This window comes from Anastrepha obliqua, chromosome 2 (assembly GCF_027943255.1).
Source record: "Anastrepha obliqua isolate idAnaObli1 chromosome 2, idAnaObli1_1.0, whole genome shotgun sequence".
NCBI classification, from domain to species: Eukaryota; Metazoa; Arthropoda; class Insecta; order Diptera; family Tephritidae; genus Anastrepha; species Anastrepha obliqua.
The window spans coordinates 132,152,081-132,171,932 of NC_072893.1; the positions used below are offsets into that span (position 1 = coordinate 132,152,081).

Below are 19,852 nucleotides of genomic sequence, written 5' to 3' on the forward strand. Positions count from 1 at the left end.
AAAGGCTGATCAGCCATAGGTAAAATTTCTTTTGCATTTGACCTCTCGATGTACGATTTCAATAGTTTTTTTCGAAAGTTTTCCTCGACAATATTACCGAAATTTTTAGCCATTTCTACTAATGGGCTCTTGGGTTCCGAAACAAACAACTTCTCTGGAAGTCTTATACAAAAAAGGCTAAATAAGGCTTAAGTTTTACAGTCTTATTACAGAAGAGTCATTAATAAGAATTGGGGACTCCCACTTGAAGTAGCTAAGAGATCATATTTCAAGCAGTAATTTTCTATGGAAGCCCAGTACATCACAGGCACTCGTAGCTCCATATTTCTCAATTCGCAACGAGTATAATTCGCCTACCTGTAGTACTCTCTTACCAACCTTCATTCCTCGCCATCAAATAGAATTCACATTTACTTACCTTCCTAACTGTCCTAATTTAATGCACTTTTTATCGCATTCACCCCACTGTACTAGCATTTTTGCGTCACTTTGGGCCTGCAAGCATTCATTTGTTCATAAGTTGAGCTTTTATGAACTCCTTAGGCAAAAATAAAAAAGGGAGAATTTGGTCAGCTGCTCTGGAGGCGAGTTGCTTAAAAGGCAAGCGGGTGCTGGGTTAGTCGGCTGATTTGCGAGTTGGCCAACAGTTCATTGTAGGGAGAGACACGAAAATAATAACCAAACCAAAGGTTTTTGCGTGAAATAATATTATTTTTAACTTTGATTTGTTTGTTGTTATTTTTTGTTTTTTACAATTTATTTCTCTTTTTTATCGCCAATCATTTCCGTATGCATTTGCAACGGTGTCGGCGACGCTGTCATTTCGTTTATTTCCGCTTCGCATTTACGCCTCAAATTGCAGGCAATCAAAAATGCTGGCATACTTTGGGGGGTTGTAGCATTAAAAAGGCAAGCAAATGCAATATGTGTACCTAAAATGCATACCCCTTCTTGTTGCCATTGCAATATCCGCTGCCACAGCAGCCACCCTCAGCTTCCACGTCGCCGCCATCGCCTGTGGCATCCGGCTCAGCATACAACACCAACGCATACGCAAACGTCATGGCAATTCAGTGGCAGCATCATAATTTGTTTAAAATTTGATTAGTAGCAGCAACAGCAACAATAATAACACCAACAATAAGTTGTAGACAAAGTGGATGTCTCGAAGTTAGCGTACGAGTGTCGGCTTTAGTTGCGCAGGTCAGCCGAATTGACTGCTTCTCTGGAGAGTATTGCTGTATTGTTGCTCTGTTTGTAGATTGGAAGTGGCGTGAATTTGTACAAACAACTACAACTTTGTGGAACAGGTGGCGCACTGCTGTCACTGCTATGAAATGACAGTTGAGTTATTTTGACGTTTGCTATGTCCAATGAACACAGCCAAGCACATACAACTATATGGATAAACGAGTATAACAAAATAGTGGGGCAGGGAGTAAACGAGTTGTGTAGGAAAACCAAGATGGAAAATGAAAGCAGCAAAGAAAATTCAGGCTGATTGATTGAATTTGCGTTTTTACATTCATTTACCATAAGAACATTTTTTCTATTTTATTATATTTTACATAGTTAATTTTTTTTTTTTGTTTTTTTTATTTCTCCATTTTTTATTGAAAAAGAGATTTAGATATATTTTTAATGTAAATAAAATCACTGTAAGGAGAATTAACAAGAATTATTTTTTTTATATCTAATTAATCATATTCTAGTTGAATAATATTGACTTTCTCTTCCCTGAATACAACTTCTCTACTTAGCATTCTATGCAACAGGCTGGAAATTCTCCTTGAAAAGTCAGCTGATTTTCGCATACCACATTGAAAACCGAGCACCTGCCAAGAAAAAATCATAAACAAGTACTTTAGTGAGCGTATCCTAAATATACTAGCGCAAATATGTCTCTATTTTTTTTGTTTTTTTGATTATTTACAGTTTACTATACGAGTATGTACAGGAAAGCTTATCATGAATCTATCGTGACACAAGTGCACATTCGAATCCAAAATATCGCGTGCTTTTAGGCTCCTGAAATTTAAGTATAAGCGTCATATTCTATGCACTTCACGAGCAACTTAATTTTATGCTGCACAGTGTACAAAATGTTTTAATATCGAATGGGTGACTTACTACGAGTTACATGATTTCGTCGTCAACGTTTTCGCTCAGAATTTTTTATGAAAATTATACTTAAATTTATTTTTCACACTCACTCTTCCACTTTGACGGTCCACGTTGCATCATTCTCACAAGTAGCGCGTTGCAAACACAAGCCAGTCACATTTTGCCCATAATCGATAAACTCTTGGCCTCGATCGATTGTTGGAAACCAATTGAGTTCCATATTCACGCCTCGTAGCGTCCTGTAACGGCATTCTACGGGTGATTTAGGGGTGGTAGTAGTTGTGGTGGACCTTCTTGTAGTTTTATGTCTAGTTGTTGCTCTTTTAGGTCTGGTTGGTTTTATTGTAGTTTTAGCGGAAAATGATTTTGTGCTTGCTTTCGAAGCGTTCGATTTGGTGGTGATTTTGTTGGCGATTGCTCGCATGGGAAATTTCGTCGTTCTACTCGTACTAGTCGAGTGATTTGTAGTTGACGCTTAAAAAGTATTAAAAGCTAATTTTTTCCTTATACAATTTTACGACCTTACCTGATCTAGCGGCACACACAAAGCCCAATATGAGAAAATTCAAGAATAGCAAACATAATTTCATTTGAATTAAAAAAAAACTTTAGCGTTTTACAGTCGGTGAAATACTGAAATGGTTGCAAGGCAAATAATTATTTTCATCTGATTTCGGTATACATTTTTTAAAATTTCATTATTCAAAATTGCTGGTAGTAACAGGTTTTCTCGATCAAATTTATGTATTTCGATCATCAATTTTGGATTGCATTATCAGTCGCTCGTCAAAAGCAATCGCAATCAAGAACAAGTATTGGTTATTGAAAATTTTTATTTGTTTTTAATTTTAATCGGCAATCGACCTTAGCTGCGACGAAAAAAATTATCAGTAAATGAACTAAAGTAAGGAAAGCTGGCTTACGATTCTTACTTATCAGTACTTCACGTTGTCAAAAAAAGGCAAAAACACATTGAAATGGCTGTGGCTTGCCTACAGTCAAACCTGGATAAACGTTGCCTGAAAAAGTATGAACCTTTCCTCTTACACATTCTGTCAGAGAGCTCCTCATTTACAGAGAATATTCAAAAATGAAGACAAAGGGTAATCTCTACAACTTGTAGAGTTTTCCTGCTGAAGCAATTCTCATTTATATTGGTTTGACTGCACTAAAGCGCGAATTCGATAAGTAAAATTTTGAATATGTAGATTAAAAAAAAATTAAGTTATTGAAAATTCCAGGGTTCAGGTTTTTCGTACCTAAATTCTATACTTTATTTGATTATATAGAACAGAATGGTCGTGTCATTACAAGCTACCTGGGAAAATATTTCCAACAGATTTAAACAGATTTCTTTGTGATAATATCTAAGCCCAATTTCTCTACTCATTTAAGCTTTGCCGTTTCTGGTTGGGAATCGGTTTTAATAAGAATCTTAATTTGAGATTTTAGTTGGACTAAAGTTTTCATTTCCGAGTTGAGCTCTGAATAAGTATAATTAAGTTCACTGACAAAGTCATTGAACTGTCAGAAAATTTTGTAAAGCCAATCTTTTTTTTTTTGAGAGACAACTCCGTAGTGACTTTTAGTCATTAAGACTAATGCCTGAGCCAATTAACGAGCTCTAACCGCATTCCCTGTGTATCAAATGTTGCATATGTATGTCAATGAGTAGGTGAATGACGTTGTCAATTTATTTGAGATTGATGGGGCAGAGACTCTGATTAACAAAGCCTGCCTGAACTAAAGTTTTATCTATTGAGAGCATCGGGCAATTGATGCCCCTAAAAAATTAATTCGCGCTCATCATCTGAATAAAATATTTCAGTAGTGTGTATTAAGTCTGATAAAAATTATAGATCGATACTAAAATTTTGAAAACAGTTTTCAACTTGAAACTTTCAATTTATTCTATTAGAGCTTTTTCATAAATTTTTCATATAAATGTTAGCATTTGATACAACAGGCTGGGAATTCGCCTTCAAATAATATGCGATTTTCACAGGTTATTCGGAGGTCACTGCATCTGTAAAAAATAAATATTTAAAATTATTTTTTTTAATTTATTTTTGTTTTTTTTTTTTTATTAATATATTTTTAGTTTTATGTTTTTAAATATATGAACTCGTACTTATTCAGTCTTTGCTTGTTTTCTACTTACTTTAGTACTTGCGTCGCAAATTCCTTATTACACCTCGCTCGTTGTATGCAAATTCCATTCGTATTGCTGCCATAATCCACATATTCCACGCTCTTATCAGCGGCGGCGTCATAGGAGACCACTGGCGCTGCACCACTGAGCGATGTATAACTGCACGTCGTTGGAGCTGTTGGGGAAAAAATTTTAAGAAGCCGAAATTTAAAACCGAAACTAATTCAACACGTTGACCGCCGAGTCGTTCTGAAATTCTGTTTAAAACCAGCTTAAAGCAGTTTTTTATATTTTTTTTTATTGGTGCCTAAACAGTTGTTTCTAGCCGATTTCCTTTTTCCATGGGGTATCACAAGGCAACATACGTCGTGGCAATCAAAGTGTTAATTTAATATTACTTTATTTATTTATTTTTTTGGTTTAGAGTAAAAAATTTAATTTGAAAAAAAAAAGGTATTTTATTTACATTTACATTTATGTGCTGTTGTTTTGTTTTTTTTTTTTTTGGTGTCTTTTACCCATTACTTGTGGTGAGAAAAAGTATTAAACCGCTAAATTAGCTAATTTAATTAAAACAACCTCATTAAAGAAATATCATATTTAATTTTACTTAAACAGATTTTTTTTTTAATATTCAGTTAAAAAAAAGCATGCTTAAATAGTGGATTTTTACTTAAAGCAAAAACATGTAAAAACAGTTAATTTTTACTGAAATAAAACTACTTATAAAAAATGAGAATTTTTATTTGCAGAAAAAAAATTGTATTAAAAATAAAACTTTTTTGATTAAAATTTAATATATATTTTTTTTAATGCATAAAATTTTGTGTACCGGCATTTGTTTAAAATACAAAGTCTATGTTACACGTGGTATGGAAAAATATTCCGTGGGTGCAGTAATAGAACTCTTTTAAGAAAAAAGTAAACTAAAAACTATAAGAAATTTAATTAATGAATTTGAAAAACATATTTATATGAAAACAAGTATGTTATGAAAAATAGTACATTATTTGAGCATACAATTTTAAGAAATCTTTCTTCAGTCAGTAGTTGAAGTTCACTTAAATATATTTTTTATTTTTTGTACTTACAAGCTTCCGAACAGGCTAAGACTTTCAACAGAAGCAGCAAACTCAAACACAAATACAATTTTGCCATAATTATCCACCTTTTTCAATATCACTGATTTCAAACTTCTTTCATAAGAATATCCTCAAATACGCCTTTAATGTTTTTAGCCCTTTCTAGTTAATTATTTGATTAGTTTATATATTTCGAAAAGGTTGTGGCTGAAGGAATATATTGTTTTATATAATTCAATTTAAATGCACTTAATTTTTTTAATATCTCAGTACTCGGATTTTTTTTCTATACAAATTTTCAACCAGCAAACTGATTTTTCTCACGCAGTACAACACCAACTGAAACCCGAAATTAATTTTCCGCTCGCTTTTATAGCTTTCACCGCAGCGCACAAGCAACTCAATTAAGTGGTGGAAAATTTAAATATTTAATTACATAAATATTATGAAACCCCTACAAGTACCAGCTCTTCGAATAGGCCTCAGCGGCTAACCTTCCATGACTTACACAAAATTTATTTGTTTACACACTTTCCCTACAAGAACGTACAGCTCAAGTGAATTGGTTTGTTTTAATTTACAATAAAGTGAACGAGTTGTTGTTGTGCAACATGATTAATGTGCAGTAACAGAATGTGATTGAGAATGAAGATTTCTGCGCACTCTTACTTCCCAGAAGTGCTACTTAGTTTATGTATATATGTATAAGTATGTGTATGTATATATGTATGTATTTAATTTCGACAGTAACGCAATCGATCGTGCGTGTAAATTGATAACGGTTTGGTCTTATTTTTTAAGTTCATGATCTCATTTCCTTACTTCAGTGCAGTGTGGACTCCGTTAGCTTTGAAGAGCATATATAAGGAGTCTCATATTTCTTCTCAAAGACAATATTGTGCAATGGGAATGACCCTCTATGAATGCGAATGAGAGACCTTCAATAGATTTGAATAGATGGCCAAGTCTCCTTTTGGCTCTGATCTCTCGTTCATAATTAATATTTTATCAGCACATAGGCGCCAGAATGATTTTTAAATCAGCTTCATTACCTAACTTCATCTGCTCAAAATGAGTATTCGAACTGAATAGTCCACATCTGTCAAGTAAAATCCATTTTTTTACACTAAAGCAAGCCGACGGTTTTCAAAGCCAAATTGATAGCAATAAGCGTCGATAACTGTTCAAACGCGGTCGTAATGAGTATCCACATTCCACCATGGATATACCATGATTGGTAGGCGATTAATTGTTTTTGTTGTTGGAGGAGCTTTACCATGCTCTACCTAGGTTGGTGCATTACTTAGCTTTGTAATCGAGATCACGTGACGTTTGGATGTGGTCGAACCAAATGGAGAGAGATGTGAGATGAGTTCTTTTGTGTGAGCTAGTTAATATTTCATTAGTATCAAGTGCAGGTTCTGCACATCCTGCACTTACGTTTGATATGTCGGAGATTGCCCTCGATAAGTAGAACGTAGTTTGGCGCGTCTCAGGTGACAATTAGAGCTCTGTATCTGAGTTGATTGTTGTTAATTAGGTTGCGATAGATGTCGTGCAGTAAGTCCGTTAGGTCCAGTTGTTCACATACGTATTACTAAGGCACTGTTTTATGTTGCCAAAATTTTATACTGAGGTGTATTCTTACATAGCCTAGCAGAATTCTTCTAACAGCCAGATTGTAACTAATTAGTTTCGCTGCCTTTTTTGAAAACCTACCTTGGGGTGATTGATAAACCCACCGAGAAAGCGATAACGGACAAGCTGAGGAAGTAACCAGTACTGTTACCGAGGAAGTACATTGTTTCGACATATCCGGAGGTATTTCCATTATATATTGCTGATGCTGGCGGCCTACACTGCTCTACGTTATTTGCTACAGCTATTCTGATTCTGATTACCGTCAGCGGCAGTAAAAGAAGAGAGCATTATTTGTGCTATACAGCTTCTTGCTAAATGTTTAAGTTTGGTTCCAACTCTCTCATTTGGTTCCAACAAGATAGCGCAATTTCCCGCACAGCGCGCTAAAAACCGAATTATTGCAATATTAACACCATACGCCCAAATTTATTGGGAAAAAAGTCTGAAATTGGACTGGTCGAATGGACCATGTAACTTGTAGCCGCGGCGGACATATGCCGGATATCGTTTTCAAAAAATAAATGCCATGAAATTATCTGCCAGATTATAATAAAAAAATAGTCCCTCCAACAAAATTTCTGTATTGTACTTATATATATTAAGTTCTCAAGCTTTTAAAAACACAGCAGTTTATGTTGAAGCAAGGATCAGCGGGTAAAGCATAGCGAAAACTCTACACTTTGTTGGGCGTTAATGTTGAAGCTTCAATGAGAGTGCAGATCTTAGTGCTATTTTAGTTTTAAGGGGAAGCAAATGGACACCGAAGAAGAAATGTTGTTGCTGTCTTCAAGAAATAATTATAATAATTTTAATCTAAGTTCAAACTAAACGAGGCCAAGCTTTGAAGAAAATTTCGCTTATGAAAACTTCAGTGCACATATTGACCGGAGCGACTCGATCAACGATTTTCTGGGTTGTTGTTGTTGTTGTTGTAGCAGTATCTTTGCCCTGTCAGTGTAGTGTAATCACCGGCCGTCTTCGTCTAGCTCATCTAACGGTAGGCCCAGGAAATTGGCTGTTTCGACGGGTTGGGTCCAGAGGGAGAGAGGTGTTAGATGAGTGGGTTTGATGGGGCATGTGAAAAGGTGGTTAGTGTCGTGCGGGGTGCCTTCACATGCCGGACATATGTTTAGTATGTCGGGGTCGATTCTGGATAAGTAGGAGTTTAACCTGCTACAGTATCCAGAACGTAATTGTGCCAAGGTTACCCGGGACTCTCGGGGAAGCTGGAGCCCTTCGTCTGCAATTGGTGGTGGTTAGACTCCGATAACGGCATTCGGGGGTTGGGAGCTTAGGAGGTGGTAAGGGTCTCCCGATGAATGTCGTTTATGGCCTGTCTGTACACTGTCTGATCCTGGAGTGGTCTGTCTGTTTTGTCCAGGATCTCGTCCACGTAGTTGAGGAAGTGCCTCCTGATGTGCCTGGGAGGTGGCTCAGGCTCAAGCAAGTGTCTGCAAGGGTGAGGCCTACGGTGACACCCTAGCAGAAACTGCTTGCTGAGCAGTTTGTTATGCTCCTTCACAGGAAGCATGTGAGCCTCGTCATGCAGGTGTTGTATAGGGGTCATCAGGAGACATCCTGTCGCGGTCCTTATTGCAGTATTTTGGCAGGTCTGTAGCTTTCGTCCGACCAGACAGGCGCAGCATAGTTAAGAACCGGTCGGCCTATTGCTTTGAAAGTCGACAGCAACATTTCTTTGTCTTTGCCCCAAGTGCTGCCGGCAAGCGACTTGAGGACCTTGTTGCGATTCTGTACTCTCGTTGCAATAGCGGTTGTGTGCGCTGAGAAGGAGAGCAAGCTGTTAAAGGGGACTCCCAATATTCTGGGGTTGTTTACCGTCGGTATTGGGGTATCATCGACGTGTACCTGAAGTTGCAGCTTGACCTCCTTTGTCCAGGTGGTTAAAAGTGTCGCCGTGGATTTAGTGGGAGAAAGTTGTAGGTTTCTCTCAGTGAAGAAGCGAGAAAGGCGGGCGAGGTAGTCGTTTACTTTTGTGCATAGGCCATCAATGTTATTGCCCGACGCCATTATCGTGCAGACGTCGGCGTATGAGACTAGTGAGACTCCCTTTGGTGGCTGGGGAGGTTTCGAAATGTAGAAATTAAAAAGCGACGGTGAAAGGACACCACCCTGCGGTACTCTTTGCTTTTTTTTCTCTGTTTTGACGTTTGGTCTCGAAATATCACCGACGAGTGACGACCACTCAGGTAGTTCGCGGTACACCTCTTCAGCTCTGGTGGAAGTGTCGACTGTAAAATGTCATCTAGTAGCGTGGCGTGGCTGACTGTATCGAAAGCCTTTTGTAAGTGCAACGCTACTAGGACAGTCCTTTGATCGCGTCGCTGGGCTCTTATCGTTAGCCTTAGTTCACAATTCCGCTCCTAATAAACGCCATGTACGAGTAAAAATGTTCTCTGCTCTTATCTCAGCTAAAACATTAAACCACCCTTAAGCGTTTATTGCTTATTCCCCCTATAAATTTGCCTTTTCTTATTTATTATCAATATTTTTTCCGCACGTTTATTGTTTTCTTTTTTTTAATTGTCTCATTGCCGACTGTAGCTCAGTCTTTGTTCTCCTCTTAGCCCACCACTAATTCACTCATTGCACAAAATCTGCCAGTTCTGCTTCTAAAATAACACAAATGACGCCACCACGTCTCAAACCTCAGTAAGCATCACTTCAACAGATTAGCATTTGAAAAAGTAAACATTAAATATACGCCGACAGGTTGAGTACGAAAACAGTCTATCAACAACCAGCTTACGCAGAAGACCTTGACGCTGTAACCAGTGGTAACGCAAGTTTAGAATGAAGTTTCTTGTAATAGTAAACGTCGCTTTGTGCATCGTCGCTCCAGCGCTTGCTGAGTCCTATTTGCCTAATTCGCCAGATCCAAGTGAGCTTTATGCCAAATAAATGCTTAGATAAAAAAGTACTAATTAACTTTGGTCACCTCTCCCTCAGATAATCCCGGGCACTGCTTCCACCAGGAGCTGCAGCTCCCCATCAAACTGAATGAGAGCGTCAAACCGACCAATGCGGAACTGTGCGCCGAACTGACTTGCCAAGAGGAGGGGCTCATACGACTTAGTCAGTGCCCGCGCGTGCAGCCAAGCTGTAAAGATTTCAAATATCTGCCAACTGACTTTAGCAAACCCTATCCGGAGTGTTGCGAGCGTTACAAGTGTAATAAATAAATAAATAAATGAATAAAATAGTTTATTGAATATCAGAGATTTAAAAAATGTGTATACGTGATATCATGGTATTGTATCTATATACATATGTATATATGTATATGTGTGTATACTTATTATTTGTATTCAAGTTGCTGAGATGCTGCGCAATATCTACGTCTCACTTCGGCCAGCTGCCTTTTCAAATTTTGCTAGATGTGAGACGTCTGTAAGATTAGTTACACGTTTTTGCTTCAATTAACTACACTGCACAACACAAACAAAACATAGCAAAGTTCTTGTGATAGATTCTGGTAGAGAGAAAGAAAAATTGTGATGAATCGGCATAGGAAACCACGTAATCGGACAGCGGATTCTGATAGGGATGAGCCAAAAAAATTATGTACCCGTTTCGGCAGTTTGGAAATTTACGTTTAAATTTTTATTTTAGTGGCGGAGGTCAAAATGTTCATTCTTTTGCACATTATTATGGTAAATCAGCTATTTATATAGGTTATCCATACACTTTAAATGCTTAAAGTGCTTGACGGTCATTCTATATATAAAAAATACAACGGGAATCACGAAACACCTCCAAATTCGATGCTGCTTTGAGTTCACGATAACTTTTTGTAAAATTGCTACAGCTCGCTCAATTTTGCCCCGTTTAGTCTGAAATTTCGGCAGATCGTTGCAAAAGCGTTAGGCTTTTTAGGCATGCAAACTGATAAAAATTGGTTGTAAACCAACAAAACTGTCAAATGCCGAGTGAGCCGGAACACCTCCTAATTCAAAGCTGCTTTGAGTTCACCATAACTTTTCGTGAAATTGCTATAGCTCGCTCAATTTCACCCCGATAAGCCTGAAATTTCGGCAGATCGTTGCAAAAGCGTGCTGCTTTGTCCAAATCTGTATTACTACCAGTCTCGAAAAATATTTAATTTCGATCAAATATAATATTTATTGAATTGTTTTCTAGTATTGCTCCCAATCATACTATACGTATATAAGATATGTATTCCCATCATCTGCACAGAGAAGAAAAAATTATGCATAATCTCGTTGTTTATAATTACTTTAAGAAATGACACAATGTAACGCTTACTGTAACATTTTTTGCAAACCCCCCCATAAATCTGAGGGTCTGCGCACGGGCCTGGTCTATATTGACTCTTTTGGAAGAAAAATACAAACAAATACTCATAACAGAGAAGGGATTTAAATGTACCATGTATTAAAATTCTAATATAAATCTCTTACAACAACAAAGGTCAAAACTCAACTTGAATCCCAGAAATAAGTCAAAACGAAAAGTATGACAACGTCAATTTCGTTAGTGTATTTTCACTTTTTTCTAATGTGGCAACTTTCAAATCGTCAATATAAGTATATTTTCTTTTGTCTCCTCTACCAGAACACAATGCCAAAACTTTTTGTTATTTTGGCAAATGTCTCCTTTTTCACACAATTTTATTTACGGTTGGGAAGTTTATCGTAATTGGGCAGTTATCGATGCACAGTTGATTGAGTATTTTATACACAAATAGAGTCACAGGCATTTATGGGAAATCCATTTTTATTTATTAAAATCCATTTTCAATCTACAAATTTTTCTCAACTTTTTTAATTTACTTTGAAGTGCTGCCTTATTTCTTCGACGCTTAACACTTGACACAGCAAGTGGGGAACAAAGATGTGAAAGTATGCCGGTTGATGCAGTCTACTTTGTAGTCAGTGCAGCTGAAAATTCAAGAAAAAAATTGAAGGAATGAAAAAACATTATTTTTTATTGAAATTCCAAGATATTTGAGTATTCGTTGAAGTAATAAATTAAATCGTTAGTGTTGAAGTTCTCAAAAAACGTTAATATAAAAAGAGTTTGAAAGAAATTATCTCACGGGGCCACGTTTTGAAGTAAGCAGCTATCGGTTTTCAGTACTTATAATGCCAAGTTTACATACAGAGCCAATCCTACGTTCAATGTTAACCACAAAAATATGGAATGCGAGCTAAACAGATTGCCCAAAGAAGAGATAATTTATTTGGTGTCCTATAGTGAATCACTAAAAGGAACAGAATCCTGTTGCTATCATATATAAAAGTGAATCATGTAAAAGTTGGCGCCAATCAAAATGAAGCGTTGGTCAGGCCGATCCAATGAGATATAAAATTTCTTGTTGTACCAGAGTTTAATAATACTTTCAAACTTCATTTGGTTATTTATGAGGGGGTTTTCATCATAAAAATATGTTTAGAGAAAAGAACTCCACAGAACGACCTTTGTTAGGAATAACCTTTTTACGTTTAATATCCGCAGTTAAGCTCGAGCGAGGGACTAAAATATCATGCACAAACACGTATAAGGACAAACATATAAGGGCAAGTAAAACAAGCAGTTCTGACAGTATGGCCATTGATGTAAGCTCCTCCTAATGGTTATGAATAAAAAATATGCTCCCAACAAATGACTCAGGTTAGGTTATGTACATTTGGGGTTAGATTCGGATGACTACTTTATAGAATATTATTCGGAGACCATAAAGGCTCATTATGGTGCCAAGAGAGTATTCAAAATTCGCCTGCATGATTTCAAAAACCCCTCCCTGTATTTCTGGCGAATCCAGTCAACCAAGCCAACCAAGAACGATAGATGATAAGATTTGGGCATCGGAAGCAAAATTTGTGAGAATACCTGTGGCTACTACGTCATAGGGAACTTCACAGCACAATTGTGCCCACTCATTCCACATGCGTTCTAATGATCTTCCAATCAATCGATCTTCCAATATGGCCACGAGTTACATTGGCAGTGGCTGCGTTGATTTTTCCATACATCACCATCACAAACTCAGTTTTTGCCGACCTTTGTTGTTGATATACCGCTCTTATATCCCGTATTACGTCAGCAAATTAGCTGTTTTCTTCAAATTTACCGATTAACGGTTTAATGTTGGTCACATATCTGCATTCTGTACATCGAGCAAGCCAACCAAACAAAATTTGTACTGGATAGGGCCCAAATAGTCTCGCAGTGATCTAAGATCATATGACTGGAAATTCCCAAGTGAAGTTTTGAATGGACTTTGCCTTATCTTCATTCAATTCTGCAGAATGATCCAACAACTTTCTGGGGATAGCATTTTATTCCACCTGCTCAGTTCGAATTTTTACTCTACTTATGTAATTATAAGTACATATCTGCATATACTCACGATTCCACTTTTGTCTCATAAGTCTCCAAACACTCCGCTCTTTGCAGGCACACACCATCCTCGCCGTTACCATAATCGATAAAGTCCTCGCCTGCCTTGATACCCGGAAAATATCTCAAAAATACATTGTGACCATCGAGTGCGGTGTAGCCACAGACTTGTTGCGATGCTGGTGGTATAGAATTTAAAGGGCGGTTACTTTATTTATTTGTTTTCATAAAAAATATTATTGCGACTTTTTCACTCACTCGCTTTGCTGCTGGCGAACAGACACCCAACCAAAAACAACAACAATAAATAATGTTTCATCATTCGTGACGCGTAGATCGGCGCTTGAACTGCGAATGATTTGCTTAATAAATTCGCGCACAACTTTATAGTATTTACAACAAAAACAAAAACAAATCAATAATAACTACACAATTAGCAATTGCAACTGATCAACGTAAATGGCCGATGAGTGATAAGCAAATGTGAATACTTAGAGAGTGCAATTCGCTAATTAAAATAAATATTAGCGGCGAGCACGTTAAAAAATCATTGCAGATGCATACAGATCTGTGTGATTTATATATATTTAGTTGCATTATCACATTTGTATTGGGTGATGAGAAGGAGGAATGAATCGTTTTTTTTTTTTAGAACTGAAGCGAAAGTGCTTGACGTGGTAGAGTTCTACAATTATTAATTTCATTTAAAAATAGGACCAAAAAGTGAATTTTAAAATTTTGTTATTTTAATTGCTTCTTAATTGAAAAAAAATAATTTTAATTTTATTTATTTTTATTTAAAAATGTTTTTCTTAAATTTAAAATTTGCTTACAAGTTCGTTTTTTTTTTCTTTTTTTTACTATCAATCATTTTATTTTATACTTTTTAGTCTTTCCTTTATTTTCTAAACAATTTTGAGCTCACTTTGGTTGGTTGGTTGGTTTAAGGGTGACCCCGCATCGGAGTGCCACATAGACCGCAAGTTGGGTCCGTTGTGTTGCCCTAGAGCTCATTATGTTATATGATTTCCCCACCTAACCGAGATTTTTATTGTGCTTTACTCACTTTACTTAATATATTAGCAGCGACAAAAAACCGAAGTGTGTCTTCCAAACGTTACGCTCAATATTATAATTTTTTTTATTATTTAGAACATTTTTAAATTTTTTCTATTTAATAATTTTTTTTTGTCAAATTTGTAAAATTTTTTCTTTTAATTTTTTTTTTTTTAATTTGTAAAATTTTTGTTTTTCAAAATTTTCATTTCTTTACTTATAATTTCGAATTTCTATTTCTAAAACGTAAGGTCTCCGTAGACAAAATATTTTTAAGCTGGGAATTTTTTTAATACTTTGTTTTTTAATTTTTCAACATTTTTCCTATATGTATATATTTTTTTTAATTCGTAAAAAATTAAAAAAAGATGCATATTTTTTTATTTATTTATAGTTTTCTGTTTTCACTAAATACTCCAATCGTCCATTTTCATAAAAAATTAAAGCCTGTTCTGAAAATTATAACCGAAAGTTTTATTTATTTGTAATGAATATTAAAACAATTTTTTTTTGTTGGAAATTTGAAAAAAAAAATTAAATTTGAATTTTTTAACCATAGTAATTTTTTTTAATTTTTCAAAATTGTTTCCTAGATTAGTTTCTGTTTTCTAAATGAATATATAAGGTGAAATAGAAGATAGATAAATAAAGTTGACATGTCCTTCGCAAATAAAAACAAAATTTCAAAATTAAAAACAATTTTTCATCATTCGTTTTTTTTTTTGTTTTTAATATTTTTTTATTCTTTCAACATTCTACAATAAATGTTCTTCATAAACTTCTACTTTTTCTATACACATAAATAACACTCGTTATACGCCTGCAGAGCTGCGTATTTTTATAAACGTGACAAATGATTTAACACAATAACAACAATGACCATTTCGAAATTGAAACAATTAAGTTTCAACAATTAAGTCGCCATTACAAATTAAATGAAATTGTTGTCTGTTTGACACACTAAGCGCGGACAACAAGCTGGATATGCGCGCCGCATATCCGATTCGATGCGGCATGTCTCGTTTGGTTGCAGGTTGTGGCGACCGCAGCTGAGAGGGAAGAATAAAATTGAATTTAAATAAAATTTATTCGACTTAAGCTCAAACCAAATTTAAATGCATAAAAAGCAAAAGATAATGAAATTTTGTGTTGATTTTTTTGTTGCCCGGCGACACACCCTGCATTTCGCAACATAATTTTTTATTGAATAATTAGCGTAAGGCACACAACGAACAGTGAGGAAACATAAATAATAATGAACCTCGTGCTGGATTTTTTTTTTTTACTTTTTACTAAATAAATATTTAAAATCGCGCATACTCACAATTCCATCTCGATTACATAATCTTTGCGGCAAAAAATCGATTCGCAGCGTCCATCTCGATTAATTGGTTTGTAAGATTGATTCTTGGGTATCGGCTGACGGAGCTCCTCGTAGTAGCATTGACCCGGGTAATCTGAGGAATACAATAATAATTTTACTGAATAGAAAGCAACCAGAATGTATGATTTGAAAGGCGTAAAGGAAGGATAAGATGATCGACTTTTGTTCTCCGCACATGCACTGCACATCGTGGACATTCCCACGACAGTCGGTTCTACGTTACCGCAGCATTCCCCTACCATGCATATAGAGTATTTATGCTGTCATAACAACAGCAACAACGTGAGCATGCGAAATTTTGACACGATCTATCACCCTGGGCGTTGGCATTGGCTTCTGTACTTTGAAAAGCTTGCGCAGCCTAAGTATTTAACTCACAAATTTCATAAGGCCGTAAAAGTAGCTGACTCCAAGGTGGCGTGGTAAAGGTTAACGCTATGGTTACAAGGGTATATATGAACAAATTTTAGAAGGAAGAGAAGACTTGGCCATGTCTGTTTGTCTGTCTCGTGGTTCGTTCGTTCTCGTTCTCATTCATTTTTTTAAAGTTATTGCGTAAACTTCATTGCAAATACAAGGTGGGTTACTAACTATTTATTTAACTTAACATAATATAACTTGACTTAACGTAACTTAAATTAACGTAACTTAGCTTAAATTGACTTAAGTTAGTTAAATTTAACTTAGGGCCGGCCGACTATATGGGAGACATTTACCTATGTAGTATTAACGAGTATTCCAGGTTAAACCTAATTGAAAAACTTTACAAAGCTATTGGTCCCCCAATGCTAAGTTCCGAACTTTTGTGAATTGACAGCGGTGATTTTTTTTATTTTTAATCTGGGGTATTTGGAAATACATTGTAAACAAAATTAAAAATATCGAACAAAATAATGAAATGTGCAGTACGGGTATACTAGAAATTTACTACGTTCAGTAAAATTATGAATTAATATCAAATAATGAGTATTTCACTTCTATACCTACTAATGTATATAAAAAAATTAAGTTTTTACTTGAAATTAATTGAATTTTTAAGTTTTTACTTTAAATTAGTTAAATTTTTTTATAAACATTTTTTTATTTTGGTTTAAAATTTAAATTTTAGAAATAAAACTTCTAAATGTGTTTTTTTTTTTTTTTTGTTTCACACTTTCTTATTTTTACTTTTACTTTACCAAATTAAATTTTTTTTTAATTTTACTAATTTTATTTTGAAATTTATAATTTTGGTTTCTGATTTACAAGATGGTTTTACTTTTACTTCTAATTTTATTATTTTTTTATTTTGGTTTTATTTCGATTTTGTATAATATTTTTTCGGATTCAAGTATTTCTATTCTTACTTCTAATTTCCTTTACAAATTTTTATTCCTTTCCTTTAAATTTTTTAATTAAAATTTTTCAAATTTCATTTTAAAATTCGTAATTTCAGTTTTTGACTTATAAGAATTTTTTTCATTTTAGTTTAAGATATTCTTATGTTTACTTCTAATTTTCTGACTTTTTTTATTTAAAATTTTCTTATTTTTACGCTTAATTTTCATTGCTCTGCCAAATTAAATTTTTTAATTACAAGTTTTCAAATTTTTTTTGATTTGAAATTCGCAATATTTTGGTTCACAATTTTTTTTATTGTTACTTCTAATCTCTTTGCTTTGTCAAATAAATTACTTGAATTAAAATTTGTTCTTTATTTTATTTTAATGTTTATAATTTTCGATTTTACTTCATTCGTCGTACAACGACGTTTTATTTTTTATTTTATTTATACTTTTAATTTCCTTTGCTTTGCCGTGGATTTCGATTTCCTTTTTCTCTTAGCACAAATATTTCAATGAGTTTTTTTCAGTTGTAATGAAATTCACATTTTTTACGCACCTGGATGCACTGCATTACCGCGATAACGTAAGTCCCCCGAAACACTGTATCCAGTCAAAATTGCCATTAACAACAAAAGCAACAGAGTGGTTTGCATGATTTTGGCAGATAAAATAACTTTTTTGTTAACAATTTAGTTGGAAAGCTTTTAATAATCAATTTATTTTAATTTTTTTCTCCTTCTTTTGTTTTTAGTTTTTCTTCCCAAAATACTGGCAAATATTTTTTTAGAAAAATATTTATGTATCTACTTATAAAGGTACTTGACACTTTTACTCTTTACGCTGCGGCGTTATTTTCGCGACTGGATAATGCAAAAGTAATTGTTGTTGCTTATATATAAAATTAATTATGGACCACTTGTAGTTGGCGGAATGCGAAGTCAGTTGAAGACAATGAGATACTCGTAGACAAGCAGCAGACCGACCTGCATACAAACTTTGCTACCTAAATCATACACGCATATATATATACATGCATACATACATACATTGTACTACTACAAACTACTCTTTCAGTCGATTTGTGGTCTCTCACGTTACTTTTTCTACTTTTTATCTTCTTCTTCTTGCTCTAGTTTTGATTTTAGCGCAGAGCTTTTGTTGATATTCATTTTTGTCGGTATGCTTCCTTTTGTTGGTGTTGTTGTTATTGTTTCTCCAGTTACATCGCCTTTGCTAGGCGTTGTTTATTGTCTTTGCATTGTTTAATTAATTAAGCTCAAGACAGAAACTGTAATTCGAAAAACAGGCGGGTGGGTAAATGTGACTGTCACTGTGACTAGAGCTCGTAAAAAGTTATTTTTCTGTATAGGACAAACAATATGCTCACGATAATCCAGCGCCTCAAAGCGATTGAAAGGAAAAGTGAGGCAAAGAATTTGCCAGCCTGAGCACACAGAGGAACAGTTTGAGTTCGTATTGCTGCTACCCTGTGAGAGCCAGTTGGCTGCTCATTTTTTAAACCAAGAACAGGTCGCTCAAAGAACTGCCACCCTTGAATTTACTCTGTCAGATGGAAATGAAGATGTCTGATAATGCTTACTTAATGCTGCTTAGATACAAGTAGAAACTTTTAGGCACAGAGAAATGTCCCAGCTGCCAGCTCTCTTGTTAAAAAAAAATCTCTCTCATGGCAATGGCGCATAAACTGCAGGTATCAACCGTGGCAGTCCTAGACACTTAAGCCTTTACCCTCGTTAATCAAAATTTTTGTAATTTAATTTTCAAAGAAAAAAGTCTCCAATTAGTTAGCCCCGAAAGAAACCCTGAGCCAGACCTAAATTTCATCAGCTGCTGGGTTCTCAGAAAAAGAGCTGTCAAATTCTCTTATGTAACATTTTGTCTCACCCAAGCCTGTGCAGGTAAACTGCTATTGTGGTATCGCAATGGATCGGCAAAAGCCTAAGTCAGTTGGTTTAAAGACCGACTATCACTTCTACCTAAGCCTATGCTGCCATGCTGGTAAGCGTGCTCTAAACACCTAAGTTATTTTAAGTACATATTTTAACAATTTAAAACTTTCTTACTGGTTTTGTTAACAATTGAACTATATTTTTATAATAAGTTTACAAAGAAAATGTGCAAATATTACGAAACGAGCTGTTCGATTTTCAGTGACTCCCACTGCATATTTTTTGGAATAGGTTCTTTGACATTAAGCCAAGCTTACCTTTTTTATTTACATACATATAGGGTTTTCCAATAACAGGTGTTATTGGTGAATGGATTGCGCTATCGAGAGATGATTAACGATGTTTTATGGTCGGTACTGAATGGTATTGATCTGGACAACGTTTATTTTCAACAAGACGGCGCTACGTGTCACACAAACAACGAAACCATTGATCTATTACGGGAAAAGTTTCGGGACCGTGTTATCTCTCGAAGAGGGGATCACAATTGGCCACCGAGATCTTGTGATTTCACACCTTGTGACTTGTTTCTTTGGGGGCACGTGAAAGAGAAGGTCTACGCCAACTGCCCTGGGTGGATTTAAGACCTCAAAGATGGAATTCTTGAGGCTATCGAGGATATAGGGCAGCCACTATGCAATTCGGTTATGGAAAATTTCATGAAAAGGATATTGTCCTGTAAGCGTGGTTGTGGTGGTAATTTGCCTGATGTTATTTTCCACTATTAACGGCATATC

General features: G+C 35.2%; 5 protein-coding genes across 5 annotated transcripts; 1 reads left to right on the plus strand and 4 right to left on the minus strand.

The window, feature by feature from the left end:
* Positions 1-1,672: 1,672 nt before the first annotated feature.
* LOC129239300 (uncharacterized) lies at positions 1,673-2,849 on the minus strand. The gene is made up of 3 exons (XM_054874710.1): positions 2,651-2,849; positions 2,214-2,598; positions 1,673-1,835 (listed from the first exon to the last, which is right to left on the minus strand). Exons 1-3 carry the CDS (start codon positions 2,712-2,714, stop codon positions 1,757-1,759), a joined length of 528 nt encoding a protein of 175 aa, XP_054730685.1. The 5' UTR covers positions 2,715-2,849; the 3' UTR covers positions 1,673-1,756.
* Positions 2,850-3,991: 1,142 nt separating this feature from the next.
* Positions 3,992-5,742, minus strand: LOC129238793 (uncharacterized). Its single transcript, XM_054873980.1, has 3 exons — positions 5,368-5,742; positions 4,286-4,451; positions 3,992-4,150 (listed from the first exon to the last, which is right to left on the minus strand). Exons 1-3 carry the CDS (start codon positions 5,432-5,434, stop codon positions 4,072-4,074), a joined length of 312 nt encoding a protein of 103 aa, XP_054729955.1. The 5' UTR covers positions 5,435-5,742; the 3' UTR covers positions 3,992-4,071.
* Positions 5,743-9,717: 3,975 nt separating this feature from the next.
* On the plus strand, positions 9,718-10,229 carry LOC129238820 (uncharacterized). The gene is made up of 2 exons (XM_054874014.1): positions 9,718-9,898; positions 9,967-10,229. Exons 1-2 carry the CDS (start codon positions 9,811-9,813, stop codon positions 10,197-10,199), a joined length of 321 nt encoding a protein of 106 aa, XP_054729989.1. The 5' UTR covers positions 9,718-9,810; the 3' UTR covers positions 10,200-10,229.
* Positions 10,230-11,736: 1,507 nt separating this feature from the next.
* Positions 11,737-13,825, minus strand: LOC129238821 (uncharacterized). The gene is made up of 3 exons (XM_054874015.1): positions 13,639-13,825; positions 13,391-13,559; positions 11,737-11,918 (listed from the first exon to the last, which is right to left on the minus strand). The coding sequence occupies exons 1-3, from the start codon at positions 13,700-13,702 to the stop codon at positions 11,840-11,842; spliced, it is 312 nt and encodes a 103-aa protein (XP_054729990.1). The 5' UTR covers positions 13,703-13,825; the 3' UTR covers positions 11,737-11,839.
* A 1,332-nt stretch (positions 13,826-15,157) lies between these two features.
* LOC129238822 (uncharacterized) lies at positions 15,158-18,060 on the minus strand. The gene is made up of 3 exons (XM_054874016.1): positions 17,702-18,060; positions 15,761-15,893; positions 15,158-15,485 (listed from the first exon to the last, which is right to left on the minus strand). Exons 1-3 carry the CDS (start codon positions 17,796-17,798, stop codon positions 15,368-15,370), a joined length of 348 nt encoding a protein of 115 aa, XP_054729991.1. The 5' UTR covers positions 17,799-18,060; the 3' UTR covers positions 15,158-15,367.
* Between the last annotated feature and the right edge of the window lie 1,792 nt (positions 18,061-19,852).

What these genes read in the sequence shown, in the direction of transcription:
- LOC129239300 (XM_054874710.1), bottom strand. Translation starts at nt 2,714, where the DNA reads ATGAAATTATGTTTGCTATTCTTGAATTTTCTCATATTGGGCTTTGTG. An exon ending in TGTGTGTGCCGCTAGATCAG is followed by an intron (nt 2,599 to 2,650) that starts GTAAGGTCGTAA and finishes ATACTTTTTAAG; the next exon opens with CGTCAACTACAAATCACTCG. An exon ending in TGGACCGTCAAAGTGGAAGA is followed by an intron (nt 1,836 to 2,213) that starts GTGAGTGTGAAA and finishes TTTTCTTGGCAG; the next exon opens with GTGCTCGGTTTTCAATGTGG.
- LOC129238793 (XM_054873980.1), bottom strand. Translation starts at nt 5,434, where the DNA reads ATGGCAAAATTGTATTTGTGTTTGAGTTTGCTGCTTCTGTTGAAAGTC. An exon ending in CTTAGCCTGTTCGGAAGCTT is followed by an intron (nt 4,452 to 5,367) that starts GTAAGTACAAAA and finishes TTTCCCCAACAG; the next exon opens with CTCCAACGACGTGCAGTTAT. An exon ending in TTTGCGACGCAAGTACTAAA is followed by an intron (nt 4,151 to 4,285) that starts GTAAGTAGAAAA and finishes TATTTTTTACAG; the next exon opens with ATGCAGTGACCTCCGAATAA.
- LOC129238820 (XM_054874014.1), top strand. Translation starts at nt 9,811, where the DNA reads ATGAAGTTTCTTGTAATAGTAAACGTCGCTTTGTGCATCGTCGCTCCA. An exon ending in GCCTAATTCGCCAGATCCAA is followed by an intron (nt 9,899 to 9,966) that starts GTGAGCTTTATG and finishes CCTCTCCCTCAG; the next exon opens with ATAATCCCGGGCACTGCTTC.
- LOC129238821 (XM_054874015.1), bottom strand. Translation starts at nt 13,702, where the DNA reads ATGATGAAACATTATTTATTGTTGTTGTTTTTGGTTGGGTGTCTGTTC. An exon ending in GTTCGCCAGCAGCAAAGCGA is followed by an intron (nt 13,560 to 13,638) that starts GTGAGTGAAAAA and finishes CTATACCACCAG; the next exon opens with CATCGCAACAAGTCTGTGGC. An exon ending in TATGAGACAAAAGTGGAATC is followed by an intron (nt 11,919 to 13,390) that starts GTGAGTATATGC and finishes TTGAATTTTCAG; the next exon opens with CTGCACTGACTACAAAGTAG.
- LOC129238822 (XM_054874016.1), bottom strand. Translation starts at nt 17,798, where the DNA reads ATGCAAACCACTCTGTTGCTTTTGTTGTTAATGGCAATTTTGACTGGA. An exon ending in CGGTAATGCAGTGCATCCAG is followed by an intron (nt 15,894 to 17,701) that starts GTGCGTAAAAAA and finishes TGTATTCCTCAG; the next exon opens with ATTACCCGGGTCAATGCTAC. An exon ending in TATGTAATCGAGATGGAATT is followed by an intron (nt 15,486 to 15,760) that starts GTGAGTATGCGC and finishes CTTCCCTCTCAG; the next exon opens with CTGCGGTCGCCACAACCTGC.